Source organism: Rhincodon typus, chromosome 15, assembly GCF_021869965.1.
Source record: "Rhincodon typus isolate 14 chromosome 15, sRhiTyp1.1, whole genome shotgun sequence".
Taxonomy (NCBI): domain Eukaryota; kingdom Metazoa; phylum Chordata; class Chondrichthyes; order Orectolobiformes; family Rhincodontidae; genus Rhincodon; species Rhincodon typus.
In genome coordinates, this window is record NC_063346.1 from 55,635,312 (window position 1) to 55,656,232 (window position 20,921).

The 20,921-nt window shown below is 44.7% G+C and overlaps 1 protein-coding gene across 1 annotated transcript in view; it reads right to left on the reverse strand.

Moving 5' to 3' along the window:
* Window positions 1–2,261: 2,261 nt before the first annotated feature.
* e2f4 (E2F transcription factor 4) overlaps window positions 2,262–20,921 on the reverse strand; it is a 98,929-nt gene continuing 80,269 nt past the window's right edge. The window contains exons 8-10 of the mRNA XM_020518358.2: window positions 15,548–15,595; window positions 11,589–11,633; window positions 2,262–11,262 (exon numbers count right to left, since the gene is read on the reverse strand). Coding sequence (XP_020373947.2) covers window positions 11,147–11,262; window positions 11,589–11,633; window positions 15,548–15,595 — 209 coding nt within the window. The 3' untranslated portion in view covers window positions 2,262–11,146. The remainder of the gene's footprint in view (window positions 11,263–11,588; window positions 11,634–15,547; window positions 15,596–20,921) is intronic.

Below are 20,921 nucleotides of genomic sequence, written 5' to 3' on the forward strand. Positions count from 1 at the left end.
AATCTCCAACTAGAATATAGTGTCCAATTTTGGTCAGCACTCATTAGGAAGGGTGCAAGGGCTCTTGAGAAAGTGCAGAGCTTTACCAAAATGGTTCCAGGGATGAGGGAATTTAATTGTACTGTTTGGTTAGAGCGGTGAGGGTCCTTCTGTTTGGAGCAAAGGGGGTTGAGGGGAGATTTGACTAAGGCACACAAGGTCATGACTGGTTTAGATCTCGTAGTTAAAGGACTGTTCCCAGTGGCTGATGGCACAAATGGTCAGGTCACAGATTTGTTAGGTTTTGGGCAAGGGGTGCCAGGAGATTTTGGGAAATAATCACATGACAAGTAGTAATGACCTAGAGATCAATGCCTGCAAACATAAAAAAAAGGGGGTGGTGGAAGCCAAGATTTGAAAAGTTACATAAAGGTACTCGAGAGAATCAAAGCTCTAGGACTAGGAGATCGGTGTGAATGGGACTGATGAGATTCCATGCCCTCCTTCTGTGCCGGAAAATATTTGTGCATGGCATCCAGCGACATTATCACCCTACACTCCAACTCATCTGCTAATGTTACCAATTAGGTGCTGAACTGCTTAGTGGTATCCCTCATCGTGTGGTGAAAAACGTGACTCTTAGATCACAGCAAAAGGTTAATTCCCCACTGGGGCCTCAGTTTGCACCAGCTCCCATCAGCTGCAATGCCCCTCAGTAAAGTCTATACAGTAAAGTCTATACCTTGAATTAGTCATACCTAGCTTCAGAGGAACGGCTGCAGCTGCCTGTAGGATTGTGCAGTAGGCCGTATATTTGCAGGGAGTGCAGCTCGTTACAGAGTGAGCCTGGAGCAGTGGCTGCTCAATATGGAGGTCTCACTTCCCAGCAGGTGGTCTTACCCAGTGTGCTGCCATGAACCCTATCACTGGAAAGAGGCTGCTGCCTCCTTGGATACAGCCAATATTTACCCCTCAGACAACAGCACCACAACATGGTAGACACAGAAAATCTTGGAAATAATAAGGGGGTCACACACGACACGTGCAGACAAAAATCAGAGCTGGCATTTCAGGTCAACAAGTTCATCAAATTATAGGAAGTGTATAAGTTTCTATCAAACTGCAGAAACTATCACGGAAACATTTATTCAAACAACAATCCTGTTTTGTATTTGAATTGAATGAATCAGCCCTCCCACCCCAGTTTCTATACTGAGCTGACTGTACTTGGACGGTGAAGCTGGTATCCGCACTGTTGAGGCACCTTTCTGCCATCAGTGAAGGGAATGGGCCAAGCATCACTTGATTGCACCCAATCGACTAAGAAATAAAAAAAAAAGAGGAAGGCGACAGCCTAGTGGTATTATTGCTGGATGTTCATCCAGGGACCAGATAGTGTTCTGGGGACCTGGGTTTGAATCCCATCATAGCAGATAAATTTGAATTCAACACTCAATTGAGAGTCTAAATGATGACCATGAATCCAATGCCGATTGTCAGGAAAAACCCGTCTGGTTCACTAAAGCCGTTCAGGGAAGGAAAGTGCTGCCCCTACCTGGTCTGGCCTACACGTGAGTCCAGACCCACAGCAATGTGGTTGTCTCTTAAGTGCCCTCTGAGCAATTAGGAATGGGCAATAAATGCTGTCTAGCCAGTGATGCCCACATCCTGTAGACGAATAAAATGAAAAAAAAAAACAACGCAAATGAGACATGTCCAGAGCCGCCAAAAGCTGACAAAAAAAAGCCTTGAGGATCATGTTAGGGCCAGATCCCCTATTTGAAAACCATAGGCTTCAATATGAAAGTAAACAGCTGGAAGATAAAGAAGAGGGTGAGGCTGACAGAGCCCTAGAGAAAGCATTGGCTGTTGGTCTGAAATTCAATGTGAAGACAAGCAGAAGAGACTGTCATTAAAAATGTTTGCTATATGCAAACAAATCTACTGCTGATCTTTAAGAAGGTCCTGATATGGTAGCATTTGGTGCCACATTGTGGGATCTGTACACTTACAAGGAACCCAGCTTGCCTGGAGCAGGATACAGTTTGGAGGTGGGGACGGGGACCATCCACTCCCCTTCAGGAAGATGCAGCTATCAATACTGGTTGGAGGCAGTGGGGAGCCTGTGCAATCATTGGAACAAGTCCCACTCACTCAAAGCCCAGAGGAAAGGAGTCTGATTCAAAAGAGACTCTGAATAAAATGACTATTCCCGCTCTGGTCCTGGGAATTATTAAACACCAGAGATCAAAAAGCTATACATACTGATGGGAAGCAATTAATTCAAAAAACAGGATTTTTTTTTTATTAAGACACTGTACAATTCCCAAATGCATTGCAGTTAACACAACAACAGTACAAGGAAGAGCTGCCAAAGGAGGGGCACTGATAAGGATACACATGCATTTATCATCTGGCATAAAACAGCCAAACATGGTACATTGCTCAACCAATAAAATAAAGCTCAAAAACAAAAATTATAAAGAATAAAAAGCACAAATACAATTTCTTACGTTGAGGAAATACTGTATGGAAACACATGACAATAAAGTTGTAGTATTTCAAAATCATTTTCCTCAACTGATTCAGACACTATTAAGATACAAGAAGAAAAATAATATATAAATTCTTCCTTTGCAAAGCTACTGTCTACAATGGAATGACCATCTGTTGTCTTATGATACAATATAAACATCTGATTTCTCTAAAGTGCTATGTTGAGATGAATGTCGATTTACGAAAGGCTGTATTATAAATTGTACAATAACTGACATGTTTTGATTTCAAATGTCCCCCTCACAAAAGTACAAAAATAATTTTTTCTTTGACAACCAAATAAAAAAGTGTTATCTTACATTCTTATAACAAGTCATCGCAGAATGCCACCCATAAATCCCTAATTAGACAAAGCAAACATTAAAACAATCCAAAAGGAAATTATCAAAGATGCTGGAAACTACTCAGCAGATCTGGTAGCATCTGTGGAGACAGAAACAGAGTTAACAATTCAGGCCAAAATATTTTCCAGTTCCAATGAAGGGTCATTACCCTGAAACACAAACCCCGACTTTCCCTCACTATAGATGCCACCTGAGCTGCTGCACATGCCCAGCATTCTTTTGTTATTGTTAAAACAATCCGACTGTCTTTAGCTTAAAACAAACGGGAGGGGGCACTAGCTTTTAAAAAACTCAAATAGTCAGGCAGTAGATTAAAACGTGTGATGCTGGCACCAGGCAAAACTGGAACTTTGTTTCTTGAGATAGAGGGTGAAAGGCCAAAGGATCCCTTACTTTGCAGGACCCTAACTCTCAGACATCTAGTGGTGACAATCATACTCTCACCTGCTCATTTTCAGGAAAATGCCCTCTGCTTCCTAGCAACTAGCCTCATTCTATTCAGACAAACACATTGACCTCATCTTTTAGCTCAAACAATGAACATTGAAGGGACTTATAACAAGTTAAGGCCTCCAGGAGATGAAAGTAGGCCTGACATTTGGGCCACTTCAGACACATCTCTTGTCTTCAGTACTTTAGAGTCTTCACCCTTTTATAGGAAGGAAGTCTTTCAGGGTGGAAGGCTCGGGTTTTTACACATCATGAAGCCTGTTACATTCAAGCGAAAGTCAGCCATCTATTAAATCAAAATCTCCTTTGACATCTTCACTGCTAAGCCTCAGAGATTCAAACATCCATACAAAGAATATAGGGGGCATTTTTAATCCCTTTTAAAACATCTTCAAATTAAAACCAACATGAATCTAAGAAACCCAATAACCTTATTGACCTTATTATTCTCTTTTGTCTAAAGATGGTGGGTGGGACAGGGGCCCAAAAGCAGTTGAGCAAGCTCCAACAAATACAACATTCGAACAGCAAGCATGGATTCAACAGCATTTCGAACACAGACAGCCTTTCCTTTAAACAAGTCATAAGTTACTACTTAGATCTGAAGCAGAATCCTTGGCCAGATTCCATGATGCGATCTTTCTGCAATACTTTCAGAGGATCGGGTCTTAAAACAACAGAAGTTCAGTTAAGGCCAACGACGGATCCGTGATGCTGGAAACAGGAAACCTCCGACAGCAGTGAGCCTGTGATCAATGTACAATGTGTACAGAATGTTGGAGTCTTTTGCTCTCCATGTTTATGGCGAAAAGACTCAAAAGATGGGGAGCCTCTAAATCTCTGCAAGTTGCAGGACACGTCAAGGCATAATTTACCCAATTCCTAATATTACCACAAACTGAAATAGTTTACCTGGTATTTTTGATTTAATGGCACCACCGGATCCTGCGTGCCAGATAACAAATTTGACTGTAGTTCCTCCACAATTTTTATCAGTGGGGAGGGTCCAAGGCCCAGGAGCTGGAAGGCAACAAAATTCAAAAGACTGCAAGAAATGAGGTAGGTGAAGACAATGAATGATTTCTTACAGAGAAGGAGCAAAGCTCCAAAAGCTTGTGTTTTCAAATAAACCTGTTGGACTATAACCTGGCGTCGTGTGATTTCAGACATTACTCTGATATTGGGAAAGATTGATTTGGAACAGGAGAAGGCTGTAAGGACGATACAGGAAGAAAATGCATCAAGTTGTGACAAGGAGCAGAGAGAGGTTAATCTCTCCTAGCGAGGCACGTGAGGGTGGGGTTCAAAGAGTCTTTCCACATCAGGGTAGTGTTCATGCCTTAGGTGTACATTAATTCCAAGGAGAGTTTAATCTGATCAGGAGCTCAAGTGGAAAGGTTGGAGGCTCAGGTTTAACCACTGGAGGGGGCAGAAGATATGCAAATCAAGCAAAAGGAGGTACTATAAAGCCATTATTAGACACTGTTTTGGCTCAGGCTTCAAACTGGAGTATAGTGTCTGATGTGATATCTTCATATCTTCAAAAAGCAGCTGAAGACATTGGATACCCTGGTCTATGGGCCCTGACAACATTCTAATCACAATACTGAACTGTTGTACTTAAGAACTTGCTGCACCCCTAGACAAGCTGTTCCAGTTCAGCTACAATACTGGCATCAACCCCACAAAATGGAATAACACCCAGGTATCTCCCGTGTACAAAATCAGGGACAGATTCTTTCAATTGCCTTCCTACAACTCTATGCTCAAGCATAATGATGAAACAACACAATCAACTGCGATGTGGAAAGGAACAATCTGCTGCCCCTCAATTTGAGTTTTACCAAATTCCCACAGTTCTTGACCTCATTAGTGTTGGCCCAAACATGGATAAAAGGGCTGAAGTCCTGAGATGTGGTGAGTGCAACTTCCCTCAACAGAAAAGCATCAAGGAACCCTAACGGAACTGGAGTCAATGGGACAATAGGGGAAAACTCTCTCTCTTGTTTGGAGTCATATCTTGCATGAAGGAAGATGGTTGTTTGTTGGAAGTCAATCACCTCAGCTCCAGGATATCTCTGCAGGAGTTCCTCAAGATAGTGTCCTGGGCCTAATCATCTTCAGCTGCTCCAATGACCTTCCCTCCATAAGTGCGATAAGCGTGGATATGAAATTGTCAGTGAACGATGATCAGCACCATGCCTAACTTGTCAGAGGCTGAAGAAGCCGGTGTCCTAAAGAAGCAACCCGTATTCACATGTGATAAGACCCGGAAAACATCCAGGCCTGGACTGATAATTGGCAACTAACATTCATAGATCATAGAAGCCCTACAGTGTGGAAGCAGGCCCTTCGGCCCAACAAGTCCACACTGACCCTCAGAACATCCCACCCAGACCCATCCCCCTATAAACCCACCTAAGCTACACATCCCTCAACACTACGGGCAATTTAGCATAGCCAATCCATCTAACCTGCACATCTTTGGACTGTGGGAGGAAACCGGAGCACCCAGAGGAAACCCATGCAGACACAGGGAGAACGTGCAAACTCCACAAAGGCAGTCACCCGAGGGTGGAATCGAACCTGTTCCCTGGCGCTGTGAGGCAGCAGTGCTAACCACTGAGCCACCGTGCCGCCCCAATCATCACACAATCTCCAATGATCATCTCCAACAAGAGAGATTCTGATCATCGCCGTTTGACATTCGGTGGCATTTCTGGCACCGAAACACTCCTTAACAATTGCTAGGGATTAGCATTGACTAGAAAGTGAACTGGACTAGCCACATAAATGCTGTGGCTACAAGAGCAGGTCAGAGGCTGCAGGTAGAAACTCACCTATTGTCTCCCCAAAGTCCGTCCACTATCCACAATGCACAAGTCAGGACAGGAATGTGATGGAAAACTCCCCACTTGCCTGGATGAGTGCAGTTCCAACAACACTCCATGTCAGAGCAGCTTGCTTGTTTGGCACCCTACCCATCAACTTCAACATTCACACCCTCCAACACTGACAGTGTGTACTATCTACAAGATACACTGCAAAACTCGCCCAGGCTCCTTAGACAGCACTTTCCAAATCAATCACTTCTCTTGCCTAGATACATAGGAACACTACCACCAGCAAGTTCTCCGCCAAACAACTCACCAGCCTTGGGAACTCTATTGCTGTTCCTTCATGGTCACTGGGTCAAAGTCCTGAAACTCCTTTCGTAACATCACTGTGGTCTCTCTACAACCCAAGGCCTGCAGCAGTTTAAGAAGACAGCTTAACACCATCTTCTCTGGAGCAATTAAGAACGAGCCTACCAATGCTGGCCTAGCCAGCGATACCCATAACTGATGAATGAATTAAAAAAAAAAATCTGGGCACCACACGTCAGGGAGAATGTCAAAGCCCTGGAGATGGTGCAGAAAAGATTTACTAGAATGGTAGCAGAGATGAGACACCTCAGCATGTGAAAACAGTAAAAGCTGCAGAGCGGACAAAGTCAATGGAGATTTCAAAGCATTACAATTATGAGAGGTTTCAATAGATAACAGAGAAGCTATTTCTACATACAACAATATTGGTAATCCAAGGTCCCAGATCCAACCTCACTGGCAAAAGAGCAAGAGGAGAAATTTGTAATCTCTCTTACAAAGCGAATTGTTATGAACTGCAATGTACGGCCCAAAAGGATGGTAGAAGTAGATTAAATAGATACTCAAAAGAGAGGAAGTGGATGAAGAAGGGGAAACTATTTAAGAGCTATAGGGAAAGAGCAGTGGATTGGGACTAATTCCACAGATCTTTCAAAGAGCTTGCAGAGGCACCTGGACAAAAGGGGTCTCCTTGTGAAAGAAGGTAAGTGTGTTGGGGAGGAACATCTGAGGTGAACTGAAAACCCAAAGTGGTTATTCACACTGGTATTGTATCTGTGCAACATTCTAGCCAGTGGATTTAACACCAGCTACAACCAACTGATGCTAAGTGCATGAATATGTTGACAACACAGGGATGGGGTATGTTATATATGAAAACACTGTGCTTACCTTTTAAATAAAACATAAAATCAAGTGCTTCATGGAAGAAGCTACACCTTGATGGCTAGTAAGACAAAGGAGGGAGAGACACAAAGACAGTGATAACATACACGAGAGAGTGAGTGAGAGCGCAAAAGAACACAAGCAACCTGGAGCAAATCAGGTGCAGATTGTGTCATTAAGGCTGCCCTTCAGTGATACCAACTCTCTCAGTCGAAGATCTCAAATGAATGCTGAATCTCCTTAATGCCGCTTCTGGGTAAATAAGACAATCACTATAAATGAAGTAGATGTAGAGGAGATTCACCAATGGAGCACTTCAGCGATGGAGACAGGCTGGATAAACTCAAGTTGTTTTCTTTGGAGCAGAGAAGGCTGGGGATGGGGGGGTGGGGGGTGGGTGTGTGGGTGGGTGACCTGATAGAGGGGTATAAGATTATGAGGGGCATGAAAAGGATGAATAGGAAATAGCTGTTCCCCTTATTCAAAAGGTCAGTAACAAGGGGGCATAATCTTAAAATGAAAGGCAGGAGGTTTGAGGAAAACCTTTTTCACCCGGAGGGTGGTGGGGGTCTGGATTGCACTACCTGGGAGGTTGAGGCGAGTCACCACATAACCTATAAAAAGTACTTGGATGAGCACTTTAAAGTGTTAAAACATTCAAGGCCATGGGCCTAGTGCAGGTAGTAGTATATTTTTAGTGGTACAGACTCAATGAGCTGAAGGGCCTCTTCAGTACTGCATGGTTCTATGAATAATGACGGCAATTGAACTAAGGACGTAAGAAGCTGGACCCTGTTAAACCACAGCAAACCTCAGTTGTGAGCAACGCACACTAAGAGATATGACCAGTCATTGAAGGAGCCGAGACATGGCCCAGGAACTCACCAAAGGTCAGTAGTGCGTCAGTGAATAGACAGAGCTCCTGGAAGACTCAGTGACTATCACTGCTCACTGTGGTCCGTATCAGGAAATACAAGGGGGAATTGGGTAAAACCTGACAGGAACAGTGTGGTCATATGTTGGGGCGGAGTTCAAACAATGGACCCAGCACACCACAGGAAGGTAGTTCTGTACTAAATAAAGCCAGTCTGATTTGTGAGAACATTGAAACCAGAATCACTTAACACCGCAGTTACAAGCTATGAAATAAAGCACATTCTCCTTCACCTTTAACAGTGGATCCCTGGCCTGAAACATTGAGTCCCGACTGGAACTATTCAGCTGGTTGTAGAGAGTGAGTGAACCTGTGTATTACAGGTCTTAGTTCCTCCCTATCAGATATACTACGGTACACATTTCCCACACTAACTAGATTCCACCCATAGTTACCTCCAGTTTCTGACTGTCTATTTCCCTTTAAGGCAACAGCTGAACTTCTTAGTGCAACGTGAGCAAAGCATTCAATTTAAACATTCACTCCCTCCACCACTAACCCACTAGCAGCAGCATGCACTGTCTAGATGCACTGTAAGAAGTCTCCTTAGACAGCACTGTTCAAACCCATGACCTCTACTACTTGGAAAGAGGGTAGCAGACACATGGGAACACTGCAATTTGATGTTCCCCTCCAAGCCATATACAATCCTGACTTGGCAACGTATCATCATTCCTTCAATGTTGCTGGATCAAAATCCTGGAACCCCCTTGCCAATAGCATTGCGGCTGTCCCTACACCAGATGCAGCAGCAGCTCACCACCTACTTCAAATAGAACAATTCGGGATGGGCAAGAAATACTGGCTCAGCCAGTGACATTCACACCCCATGCACGGACAAAAAGATATTGTTTTGCAGTTTGATCAACGCTCCGTTGAAATCTCATCTCAGGAAGAGACAAGGGAAAACATGCAGAAAGAGAAAAACATATGGAACCAGGGCACCAGGTCTCACTGTCGCTATGTTAAGTCTGTCAGGTCGGGTGCTAACAGGAAGTGGAATGACTCTCAATTTGAGATGCAAATGAATTCCCCAATTCCAGCTCGCTCATCTCCTCTTGACGTAAAGCAATGAGGATGCTAGGCCCTGTCCGTTCAGCACATTACTTCTGTAGTGAGATGCATTGTAAAACCACGTCACCTGGCTTCCCAGAGTACCATCATGAGGCAAGCTACAGTAAAACACTCTACCACTATCCCATCCCCACTTCTCTTCAAATCCCCAGGAGTTAATGGAATCCACCCCAAGTTAGGCTGAGTGCCTGAGCCATTTAAAATATTTATTATTTTAAAAAAAAGAGTGGGTGTTTGAATTTTAGCTTGACATGTACGTCCAATGTCAGACACAAGTATGGTTTGCTTAAGATGAGCCACTCTGACTTCATTTGCTCTATAAGCAATGCCACAGGTCACCACAGTGACAATCATTGGGAAGCAGGCTCTGCACTACCCTCACCCATGAGCAAATTGGAAGACATCAACTAGGGAAAGCAGATTGTCATGACAACTGATGGCAGTGTGACTTTTGACTCTACAACTGATTGTACATCTCATGGGCACATCAGCAGCCAGACAGTGGGGACATTATGCAGAGGGGAACTTCTCAAGGAGCCAACAAAATGGGAGAAATAGGTCAAGGGGGTAATTAGAAACATTTAAAATAGCACCACAGGTTCACATCCAAGCCGAGAAGATCTCTCAAGAGTGGAGGAGTGTCCTCCCATGGTTCGCAATACACCATGAGAAAAGCAACTTGCACAGCAGCTCTTCAATGGTGATGAAATTTTAAGATCAGCCCTAAAGGATTCCACCCTTTGGAATCACCAGCTTTGGAACTACGCAAATAGGCTTTCCAATCCCTTTCAACGGAAGATCAATCCTTACAGAATGACAAAGGGAGGGAGTCACCAAATGATTAAAGCACAGTAGAAAGCCATTTGGATCATCCACTGGGCCAGGTTTGACAGTGATGCTGTCCATTTGCCCCAATCTATAAAATCCATTCAGGCTTGATGAGAAGGATTGAGTGTACTGGATGAATAGAAGCAGTGGGAATCATACTGGGAAGTGTCCAAATTGACATAGAAAGAGCCAACACACCCTAAGTTGTGGAAGATTACAAAGGGGGATGTCAATACTCAGGAGGAAATCAAATTTTAAAGCAATCCCGATTGAGAAGTAGTTTTCGATTAAAAAGAAAATTAAGCACAAAAATAAATACCGTTATCTCAACTTCAAAACTGACCAAGGTTTATAATGCCCACCACTGTGAAAGAGACTGTTCGATTTGATGAGGTTGAACAGCTAGTGGAAGGAGATAGGGATATTACTGAAAAGGCGAGTGGCACAGTCCATTGAGAGCAGATGGGGAAAGGGAAAAAAAAAAGTCTTGACGATAAACAGAAGGCAGTCTTGGCATTGTAAAGTGTGTGAAGATGGCTTTTCACATGAAGCGTTAATCCAAAATGGCCGACTCCAATCCAGGTAACTGGAATGCCAATGCGATTTCCAGCCACTATCTCCAGGGGCACCACACAGCAAGGCCAATGATGGAGTTAGAGCCAAAGTTCTGCTTTGTCACTGAAAGAACAATCAATATCTCTGAGGTCGTGAAGCCAACTAAAAAAGAAAGCCAATAGCAACTCGGAAACCATCCATCTGCTGACAACCTTTGCCTTCCATTATTTCTTCGTCGTATTCAGGTGCAGTTACGTCAAAAGTTTATCTCACTCCAGGGAGACGCAGAATTTGCAAAAGATGTCATTTTTTTAAAAAAAAGTTTTTTGTTTGCTTAAAAAAATGTTTTTAGAAGTTCAATACACAGCTGACAGACAGCAAAGTTTGTTGAAAGGTCAAAGGTTAAGAATTGGCACATCAAATAGATCGCAGACACCTTCGCTGTCATCGAGGTTGAAGTAATAGTCGTGGTCTCCTGGTGGCGGAGACAGCCTCAGCAGAGGAGCGAAAACTGTAAGGGAGACAGGACGAGTGACACGGTTAAACAATGCAGCACACAGCAGGAGGCACTCAATGCGAGGCCTCACTGGCAATGATGCAGAAAGGATGGATCATGTAGACAAGTTTGCCCAGCTGCCTCATGGTGGTCAATCCAACTTTGCATCATAGGGAAACCCACCACCCCCTCCAAAGCTGTATGAACAATACCTCCCTGACAGGGTTCCTATTCCTCTGAAATGGTCCAATCCAACCATCTTTTACATCTCTGACCTAGAGAAGAATCTCTCCACCCCATCCTTCCCAACTCCTTGGGACTCCCAAGTTTGAAATGCTCACCTTCTGAAGACATCAGCTCGTCTATGAGGTCGGAATCCATACATTCTGCAAAATAGAAACAAGGAATGTGCCAACGTGTTGCAAGGTCACCAAATCATGTATCACATCTGGGCCAAACAGCACAGAAGTAGCTCTCTCTCTGGTAACACCCACCACCCAAGCCAAATCTCCCCAGTCCTTCAATCTGCTACATTTATTCCAGAGCAGGAATCATAAGAACAAGTGTCCAATCATTTCCAAATCTAATCAACAAAACTGTAGCCACACTCACCAGCCATTTAGTTTCTTCCGCTTGGCTATTTTATAATGATGCTTCCAATTATTCCCACACCCAGTTCTAAAAGGCACTGTTCTTTGTTGGAGTCCTTTCTAGTCACTACTCATATCATTACTTTTTAAACAAAATTATTTCACAAAATATGGATGTTGCTGGCTGGATCAGCATTAATTGCTCATACCAAAGCATCCTTAAGAAGGTAAAGAGCTGTTGTGTTGCACTGCTGCAGTTCTTGAGGTGCAGGGGCACCCAGTGTTGTACAGGAGATTCCTGATTTTGACCCAGCAACAGTAAAGGAATGATGATCCAGAGCCACGCCAGGACAGTATGTGGTGTGAAGGGCAACTTGCATGGGGGCATCGCAACCTGCAAATGCTGCCCCTTTTAGGGAGCAGGGGTCATGGGTTTAGTAGATGTTGTCTAAAGACCCTTTGGTGAGTTGCTGCAAAGCATCTTGGGAATGATGCAGACTGCTGGCACTATACGTCACCATATCCTGGACAGGCAGCCTTGTCTCAGTGGGTAGCACTCTCATTGCTGAACTAAATATTGCAAGTCCCGCTCCAGAAACCCACGCACAGGTTCAAGATGAACGCTGCCTTGCAGTAGCAACAGAATGCTGGATTCGCAGATGGGGTATTAAAACTTGGGCCCCCATTTGTCCTGAAATGGACACAGGAAGTCCTATTGGAGTATTTTAAAGAGCAGGGAGTTTTCCACAACTCTCTGGCCATCCCCTTGTTCACTGAAACAGATCACCTGATCATTGATATTATGACGCTGCTGCTTGTGGGAGCTTGCTTTGCACAAATTGGATTTCACATTTCCTTTGTTAGAATAGTGATGACATGCCAAAAGCTGTTTATTAGCTGTAAAGCAATTCGAGAAGTGTTAAGATGGTGAAAGATTCGACGAGAAAAGCAAAGTTAAAGTTCCTTGGTGTAACACTGCACGTCTGAAAGGTTGAAAGAAACAGGAAAACCTGTTGGGGGAACCTGAAGGCGCTGGTGCTGAAAGCAAGACGCCCCCTTGGTATGGGGAATGGAGTTCAGCTGGAAATGGAGCATCTGGGAGTTCCAGAGACTGAACAGCAGCAGGTTAAGGGGGACAAGACAGAAAAACAGACAAACACACTCAAACTCAGCCCCAGTTTAGCAGTGGGGACTTTCCAAATTAGATTTGGCAGTTGATGAACCCAGTGCATGCAAAGACAAGTTATCAGACTGAGGAAGAAAACAAAGCAAAAACTACCAGGCGAAACAGAACTGTTGCAGAGTGTGTATCTTCGTTGAAAACAACAGCTGGGCAAACAGTGAAAGATCTTCTGGCAGGGGATGGGACTGGCTCATCTGGTGAGCTTTCACCCTACCTTACAGCAGCTTGGTGAGGGCCTCATTCTCTCCTTACTCTTAGGGTGAAGGGCATAGATTGAATCTGGTTCTAACAACATCAGGCTACACATGACCCAATAATGGTCACTCTTCAGTCAAGAGGCTGAGGAGCTGCGGGAGTGGCTGGTTTGAGAAACTCAAGGGTCATAGTGATGTGGAGGCTTGACTCTGCTTCTACCCCAGTCTATATTGGAGACCTGAAATAGCAACACTCAATAACAACATGGGATCCACTCAGCTGACTGTGCTATAAGCTAAGGCTGTGCCACAAAGTTCCTTAATTATGTGGTAAATTTTAAACAAATACACTGTTCAATTTTAAACAGATAATGTCTTATACTGTCTCCCTTCCCTCTCACCCCTTCTCTAGTGACTCAGAATTATTTCACTTAACATCATCTGGTGAATAACCAATGGAAGGAGATACAGACTTAACTGATGAGTCCAATTTGTTAGAAGTATTGAAGTAAGGTTAAAAGTCTTGACAAAAAAACAAACATTTGGGTTTTTAAAATTAGTGAGCATGGCTTCTCAGAGGGCTTTCCTGAACAGCAATATGGCATTTTTGTCCCACAGCTATTAAGTCACCAGGTAGTGAAAGGCTTTGTATTTATACAGCTCCTCAGGACCTCCCAGTGCACAAAAGCTAATGAGAGTTATTTGGGAGCATAGTGGCTGTTCTGATTTTGGAAACGAGAACCACAGCATGCACAGCAAGATCTCTCAAGCAAGATAACCTGGCAACCATAAACAAGAGGATGCTCAAGGAACAAACAGCAAAATCCACACACAGCCAGAAGTGTTCGGCAGGTACAGGCTGTTGAAACAGTGACAATTCCTGTGTCTCAATGTTGGGGAGTCCCAACGCACCAAGTTTTAATGTGACTTGGTACATCAAGAGTGAACTGGTCCCAGCAGAGACAATACTTCCTTTCTCCATGTTTACAGGACACTTCAACTGTAGTAAGGCAATGTGTTGACTGCGTCCAATATCGGCTCGGTCTCATTGTATCACGTCATGACTGGTCACACGATTACAGAAGTCCAACAAAAGTTCCAAAACAATGTAACAGCTTATAAAACAATAACTACTGCTCCAGAAATGTGAGGAAATCAGCCTCAACACTGAAAATACTTCAAAAACAAAAAGCAAAAAGAGCAGCTCTTACAGCCACAACTTTTTTCCATCCTCCATCTTGGATTACCTGGGGCTAATTTCTCTTGAGCGTCAGAGGCTGAGGGATGACCTTATACAAGTTTATAACATCATGACGGACATAGGTTTAAGGTGAGAGGGCGAAAGATTTAAAAGGGACCCGAAGGACAACTTTTTCACACAGAGGGTGGTGTGTGTATGGAACGAGCTGCCAGAGGAAGTGGGGGAGGCTGGTACAATTACAACATTTAAAAGACATTTAGATGGGTATATGAATAGGAAGGGTTTAAGAGGGATATGGGCCAAATGTTGGCAAGTGGGACTAGATAAATTGAGGATATCTGGTCGGTACGGACGAATTGGACCGAAGAGTGCGTTTCCATGCTGTACAACTCTATGACTCTGTCTTTCTTGAAATTGAACACAGTTCTTCCAACCACATTCAGATGCTTCACATTGAAATGGAAACACTGAATGGGGTATAATTCAGTGCAGAATGAGACCTGGGATGCAGGTTAAGAGGTGCAGAATGTCAGGTCAGGTGTGAACAGGGTGAACTCAGATCAGTGGCTTGGGTATATTCTGACACAGTGAGAGCGAGTGCTGGCTGAAGTTAGGTTAGACGGTCCAAGGGAAGGTAGATGGCACGGCTGATATTGAGAACTGATCATCACAAACGGTCTGCAAATGTCTCCTCACTGATCAGAGCCAAGCTTATCGGTTACGTTGGTCAAGCTGCATTTGTGCAACTCAGCAGCAGAGGGCGACAACTCACAGCGATGAGGAGCTCGAACTAGGAGAAGACAGGAGGTGAAACACAAGGGATTTTAAACAAGGGCAACGCTGAGCAGGACAACCCCAGAGTGATGGTGATCAGCCAGCAATCGATCTAAGCACCTTGGGGCAAATGTAGCTAACCATCACACCAACAATTACATCAGGGTGAACAGAAAACAAGCAAGCTCCTTGTGCTCAGGATAAATCCCTTCAGAAGAGGGCAAGAGACAGAGCAGAGTCAGGGCAACCAGCGACCATGGCTCATGGGTTCAGAATCACGTAAACATGAACATGAAAATGGTTGGAGGCATAGGACACAGTCCCCAATCAGAGTGAAAGCTCACCCAGTCACGCCTACCTTTAGTGGGGTCAAACATCTCTGTCAACTCTTTCGGAAACTCCAAGTCTGTGAACGAGAAAGCAGAACAGCGTGTTAGAGCACATGGACAAGGTGTGGTGGGGGGCAACAGGGAGGCACAAATAAAGATAGTGTTGGGCCTGGCGAGCAGAGGTGGCCAGGTGAGGGAAGGGGAGGAGGCAGGCAATTCCCCAAGATGGATGGGGAAAGGATGGGAAGCATTCATCACTAAATAAAAGCAGGGGATTTAAACATTTTGAAGTTTCTTCCTCAGCCACCTCCCCCTTCACTCATTAAGGCAGGGACACTGTTCAATGCAGGAGTCAGTGTGAGCCCAAAGACGGCATTTCTCAGATACCTTGCAAGATGACGAGTGGCCAGGAACGTCTGGACTCATTCATGTCAGGTCAGCTCAGCTCAGCAGAAACTGGTTCTGGTCAAGGAAACTCAAATTCACCAATCCAGTAACTCCCTCAAGGCAAGTATATTCACCCGCAGACAGAGATCAAGACTGTATACAAGACTATAAGTTGCTTGCTTTCAGCGGTGGGAGTGGTGAGAGCGCGAGCCAGGGTGCAGTCAGGAAGCTAATCTTTTTCCTGTAAAAACTTACCTCGTGCAGCAGCAGCCTTCTTGCTTTCAGCAGTGGGAATGGTGACAGCACGAGCCAGAAAGTGAACTTATATATTCGGGCATTGGCTAAACCCAAAACACTACACGCGTAGTGTCGCACACCCATCCTCCTCCTCTAACCAAAAAAAAAGACTGTGTGGAGGGTGGGTAAGGTAAGGCTTTTTTTAATTCTTCTGGAAATCTAGAATACAGGGAATGGAAGCTGGGGCAGTTACATGCTCCTCTTGCAGGATGTGGGAGCTAAGGGTCACTGCTGGTGTCCCCTCTGACTTCACCTGCGAGAAGTGCATCCAACTCCAGCTCCTCAAAAACCATGTTAGGGAACTGGAGCTGGATGAACTCCAGATCATTCAGGATGCTGAGGGGGTGATAGAGAGGAGTTATAAGGAAGTGGTCACACCCAAGGTACAGGAAAAAGGTAGCTGCGTGACTGTCAGGAAGGGGAAAGGGGATAGGCAGACAGTGCAGGGATCCCCTGTGGCCAGTCCCCTCAATAATAAGTATACTGGTTTGGATACTGTTGCGGGGGACGACATACCAGGGGAAGGCCATAGCACTGAGCCGGGTCCTGTGGCACAGAAGGGAAGGGGGGAGAATAGGAGAGCAATTGTGGTGGGGGATTCAATAGTAAGAGGCACAGACAGGCGGTTCTGTGAACGCGAATGAGACTAACGAATGGTATGTTGCCTCCTGGGTGGCAGGGTCCGTGATGTCTCGGATCGTGTCTTCAAGATCCTTAAGGGAGAGGGTGAGCAGCCAGCAGTCATGGTACACATCGGTACCAATGACATAGGTAGAAAAAGGACAGAATGTGAAAAACGAGTACAGGGAGTTAGGTTGGAAGCTGAAGTCCAAGACAAACAGGGTAATTATCTCTGGATTACTACCAGTGCCACATGATAATGAGGTAAGAAATAGGGAGGGAGTGCAGCTAAACACGTGGCTACAGGGCTGGTGTAGGAGGGAGGGCTTCCATTATGTGGATAATTGGAGCACATTCTGGGGAAAGTGGGACCTGAACTGGAAGGGCACAAATATCCCGAGAGGGAGGTTTGCTCGAACGATACGGGATGGTTTAAACTAGATTGGCAGGGGGTGGGGAACCGGATTTGTAATTCAGAGGATGAGGTATTCAGCCTTCCAACAGACACAACAGGGATTGAGCTTGTTAATAAAGAAATGCGGCCAATGGAGCGTAATTGTGGACACAGATGGTTTGAGGTGTGTAAACTTCAATGCTAGAAGCATCAGAAATAAGGTGGATGAACTTACAGCATGGGTCAGTTAATGGAGCTACGATGTTGTGGCCATCACAGAAACTTGGGTATCTCAGGGACAGGAATGATTGCTGGAAGTTCCGGGATTTAGATGCTTTAAAAGAAATAGCGGGGGATGGGAAAAGAGGCGGGGGAGTGGCATTGCTAGTCAGGGCTAGTATAGCAGCTACTGAAAGGCAGTTCGAGAATGATACGTCTACAGAATCAGTTTGGGTTGAGGTCAGGAACAAGAAAGGAGCAGTCACTTTGTTGGGGGTTTTTTACTGACCCCCAAATAGTTGCAGAGAAGTGGAGGAGCGGATTGGGAGGCAGATACTGGAAAGGTGCAGAAGTCACAGGGTTGTAGTCATGGGTGGCTTCAACTTTCCAAATATTGATTGGAAACCTTTTAGTCGTAATAGTTTAGATGGAGCAGATTTTGTCCAATGCGTTCAGGAAGGATTCCTGACACAGTATGTAGATAGACCAACATGAGGAGAGGCCACTTTGGATTTGGTGCTTGGCAATGAACCGGGCCAAGTGTTAGACCTGTTGGTCGGAGCATTTTGGTGGTAGCGATCATAACTCTGTTACTTTTACAATAGTCATGGAAAAGGATAGGTACATACAGCAGGGTAAGGTTTATAATTGTGGGAAGGGTAATTATAATTCTGTTAGGCAAGAACTGGGTAAACATAAAATGGGAACAGATGCTGTCAGGGAAGAGCACTATAGAAATGTGGAGATCGTTTAAGGAGTGCATACTGTGTGTGATCGATATGTTTGTCCCTAGCAGGCAGGGAAGATGCGGTCGAGTGAGGGAGCCTTGGTTCTCGAGAGAGGTCGAACGACTGGTTAAGAGGAAGAAGGATGCTTATATAAAGTTTAGGAAGCAAGGATTGGAAAAGGCTCTGGAGGGTTACAAGTTTGACGAGAAAGAGCTGAAGAAAGGGCTTAGGAGAGCTATAAGGGGGCATGAGAAAACCTTGGCAGATAGCATCAAGGAAAACTCCAAGGCTTTTTATGCGTACGTGAGGAATAAGAGAATGACCAGAGAAAGGGTAGGGCCGATCAAGGATTGTAAAGGGAATTTGTGTACGGAGCCTAAAGAGATAGGAGAGGTCCTTAATGAATACTTTTCTTCGGTATTCACAACTAAGAGGGACCTAGTTGTAGGGGAGGAGAGTGTGAAACAGGCTGGTAGGCTAGAGGAGGTGGATGTTAGTAAGGAAGATGTACTAGGAATTTTGCAGAACTTGAAGATAAATAAGTCCCCCGGGCCTGATGGGATTTATCCAAGGATTGTATGTGAAGCGAGGGAAGAGATCGTGGGGCCTTTGGCGATGATCTTTTCATCCTCAATGTCCACGAGTATAGTGCCGGAAGATTGGAGATTGGCAAACGTCATTCCCTTGTTCAAAAAAGGGAACAGGGATAACCCCGGAAATTACAGGCCAGTTAGTCTTATTTCAGTGCTGGGCAAATTATTGGAAAGGGCTCCGAGAGATAGGATTTATGATCACTTGGAAAGGCACAGTTTGATTTGTGATAGTCAGTATGGCTTTGAGAGGGGTAGATCATGCCTCACAAACCTTACTGAATTCTTTGAAGAGGTGACCAAACACGTGGATGAAGGTAGAGCAGTGGATGTGGTATACATGGATTTAAGTAAGGCGTTTGATAAGGTTCCCCATGGTAGGCTCATGCAGAAAGTAAGGAGGCATGGGATAGGGGGAAATGTAGCAGATTGGATTCAGAATTGGCTGACCCTCAGAAGACAAAGGGTGGTAGTGGACGGAAAATATTCAACATGCTGCTCAGTTACGAATGGTGTACCACAAGGATCTGTTCTGGGTCCTATTCTATTTGTGCTTTTTTGTAAATGATTTGGATGTAGGAGTGGAAGGGTGGATTAGTAAGTTCGCGGACGATACGAAGGTGGGTCCAGTTGTGGATACTCAGAGAGTGGTAGGGGCATGGAATGCATTGCTAGAGAGGGTAGTAGAGTCGGCCTCACTAGGGGCAATAAAGCGGCTATTAGATAGGCGTATGGATGGTAGTATAAGGTAGGGGTGGAGGTTAGGTAGACCTTAGGTTTAGGGTAAAAGTTTGGCACAACATCGTGGGCCGAAGGGCCTGTACTGTACTGTTCTGTGTTCTACAGAATTACAGGAAGACTTCCTTATTCAAGTATTCAAATCCTCTTGCAATAAAGGCCAGCATCCCACTTGCCTTCCTAATTGATTGCTGCATCTGTACATAGGCTTTCAGTGACTTCTGGACAAGAATGCCTCGGTCCCTTTGCACATCAACAATGCCCTCACTCTCATTAGGATGTTGCATGAAGAATGACAAAAGACCTAAACTAACTGGGGGAGAGGCAGCAGAGATGATACTGACCGTTTATCTAGACACGGTGACTGTTCTGGGCAAATAAGAAGGGGGCAGTCATACCAGTGCACTGCCGCAGGTAATTCAGGGCACCAGAAGAGTGCATAAATAAAAGGAAAGGAAAGCAAACTAATACCTTAGCTAAAACTGAAAGCCCCATTTGTCCAAACAGTTTGACCAAATGTTCTGAAGTAGAATACAGGAACGGCTAGACAAACCTGCCTCAGTACACGTCACCAAATGCCAAACTGCCTGTTCTGTGGTGGGCTGTACCACAAGCTGCTCCAAACAAAAACCATCTTGTAGACATTCTATGAATTCCTTTCCTTGATATCCACTACTAACTGCGTATTGAAGCCCCACATCCTGACTAGGAGGCCTGTACCCAACTCCAGTCAGGGTCTTATTCCCTTTGCCATTCCTCAAATCTAACCATAAGGATTCTATACCTTCTGACTCTATATCACTTCTTGCCATTGATTTAATTTCATTTCTTACTAACAAGGCAACCCTGCCCCTCAGATTGTCTGCCTGTCCTTTCGACAGGACGTGCATGCTTGAATACTTTGTTCTCAGCCCCGAGCCCCATGCAGCCACATCTCTGTGAAACGCACATCATACCTGCCAATTTCCATCTATGCTACAAGCTCATTTACCTAGTTTCATATACTGTGTGCATTTAAGCACAACACCCACAGTCCTACATTGAGAAGGGGGGTGCAGTCATTGTTGTCCCCTCATCTGTCATGCCTGAAGTTAGTAGATTCCTGACCCTTTCCATACTCTGTCCTATTACTTGTTCTGGAAACTGTAATAACCTCTGCTGAGCCCTACCCTATTTTCATTTTTTCCATAACTTTCCATGCAGCTGAAACCTCCCCTAGATCCCTCAACAATTTAGTTCAAAGCCTTATCCACAGCCCAAGTTACACAGTCTGCCAGAACGCTGGTCCCAGCATAATTCAGGTGAAGCCCATCGCATCGGAACAGCTCCCTCTTTCCCTCGTACTGGTGCCATGAATTCAAACCTGCTTCTCTGACACCACATCTTCGAGCCACATGTTTACCTCTTTAATCATGTTGACCTGATGCCA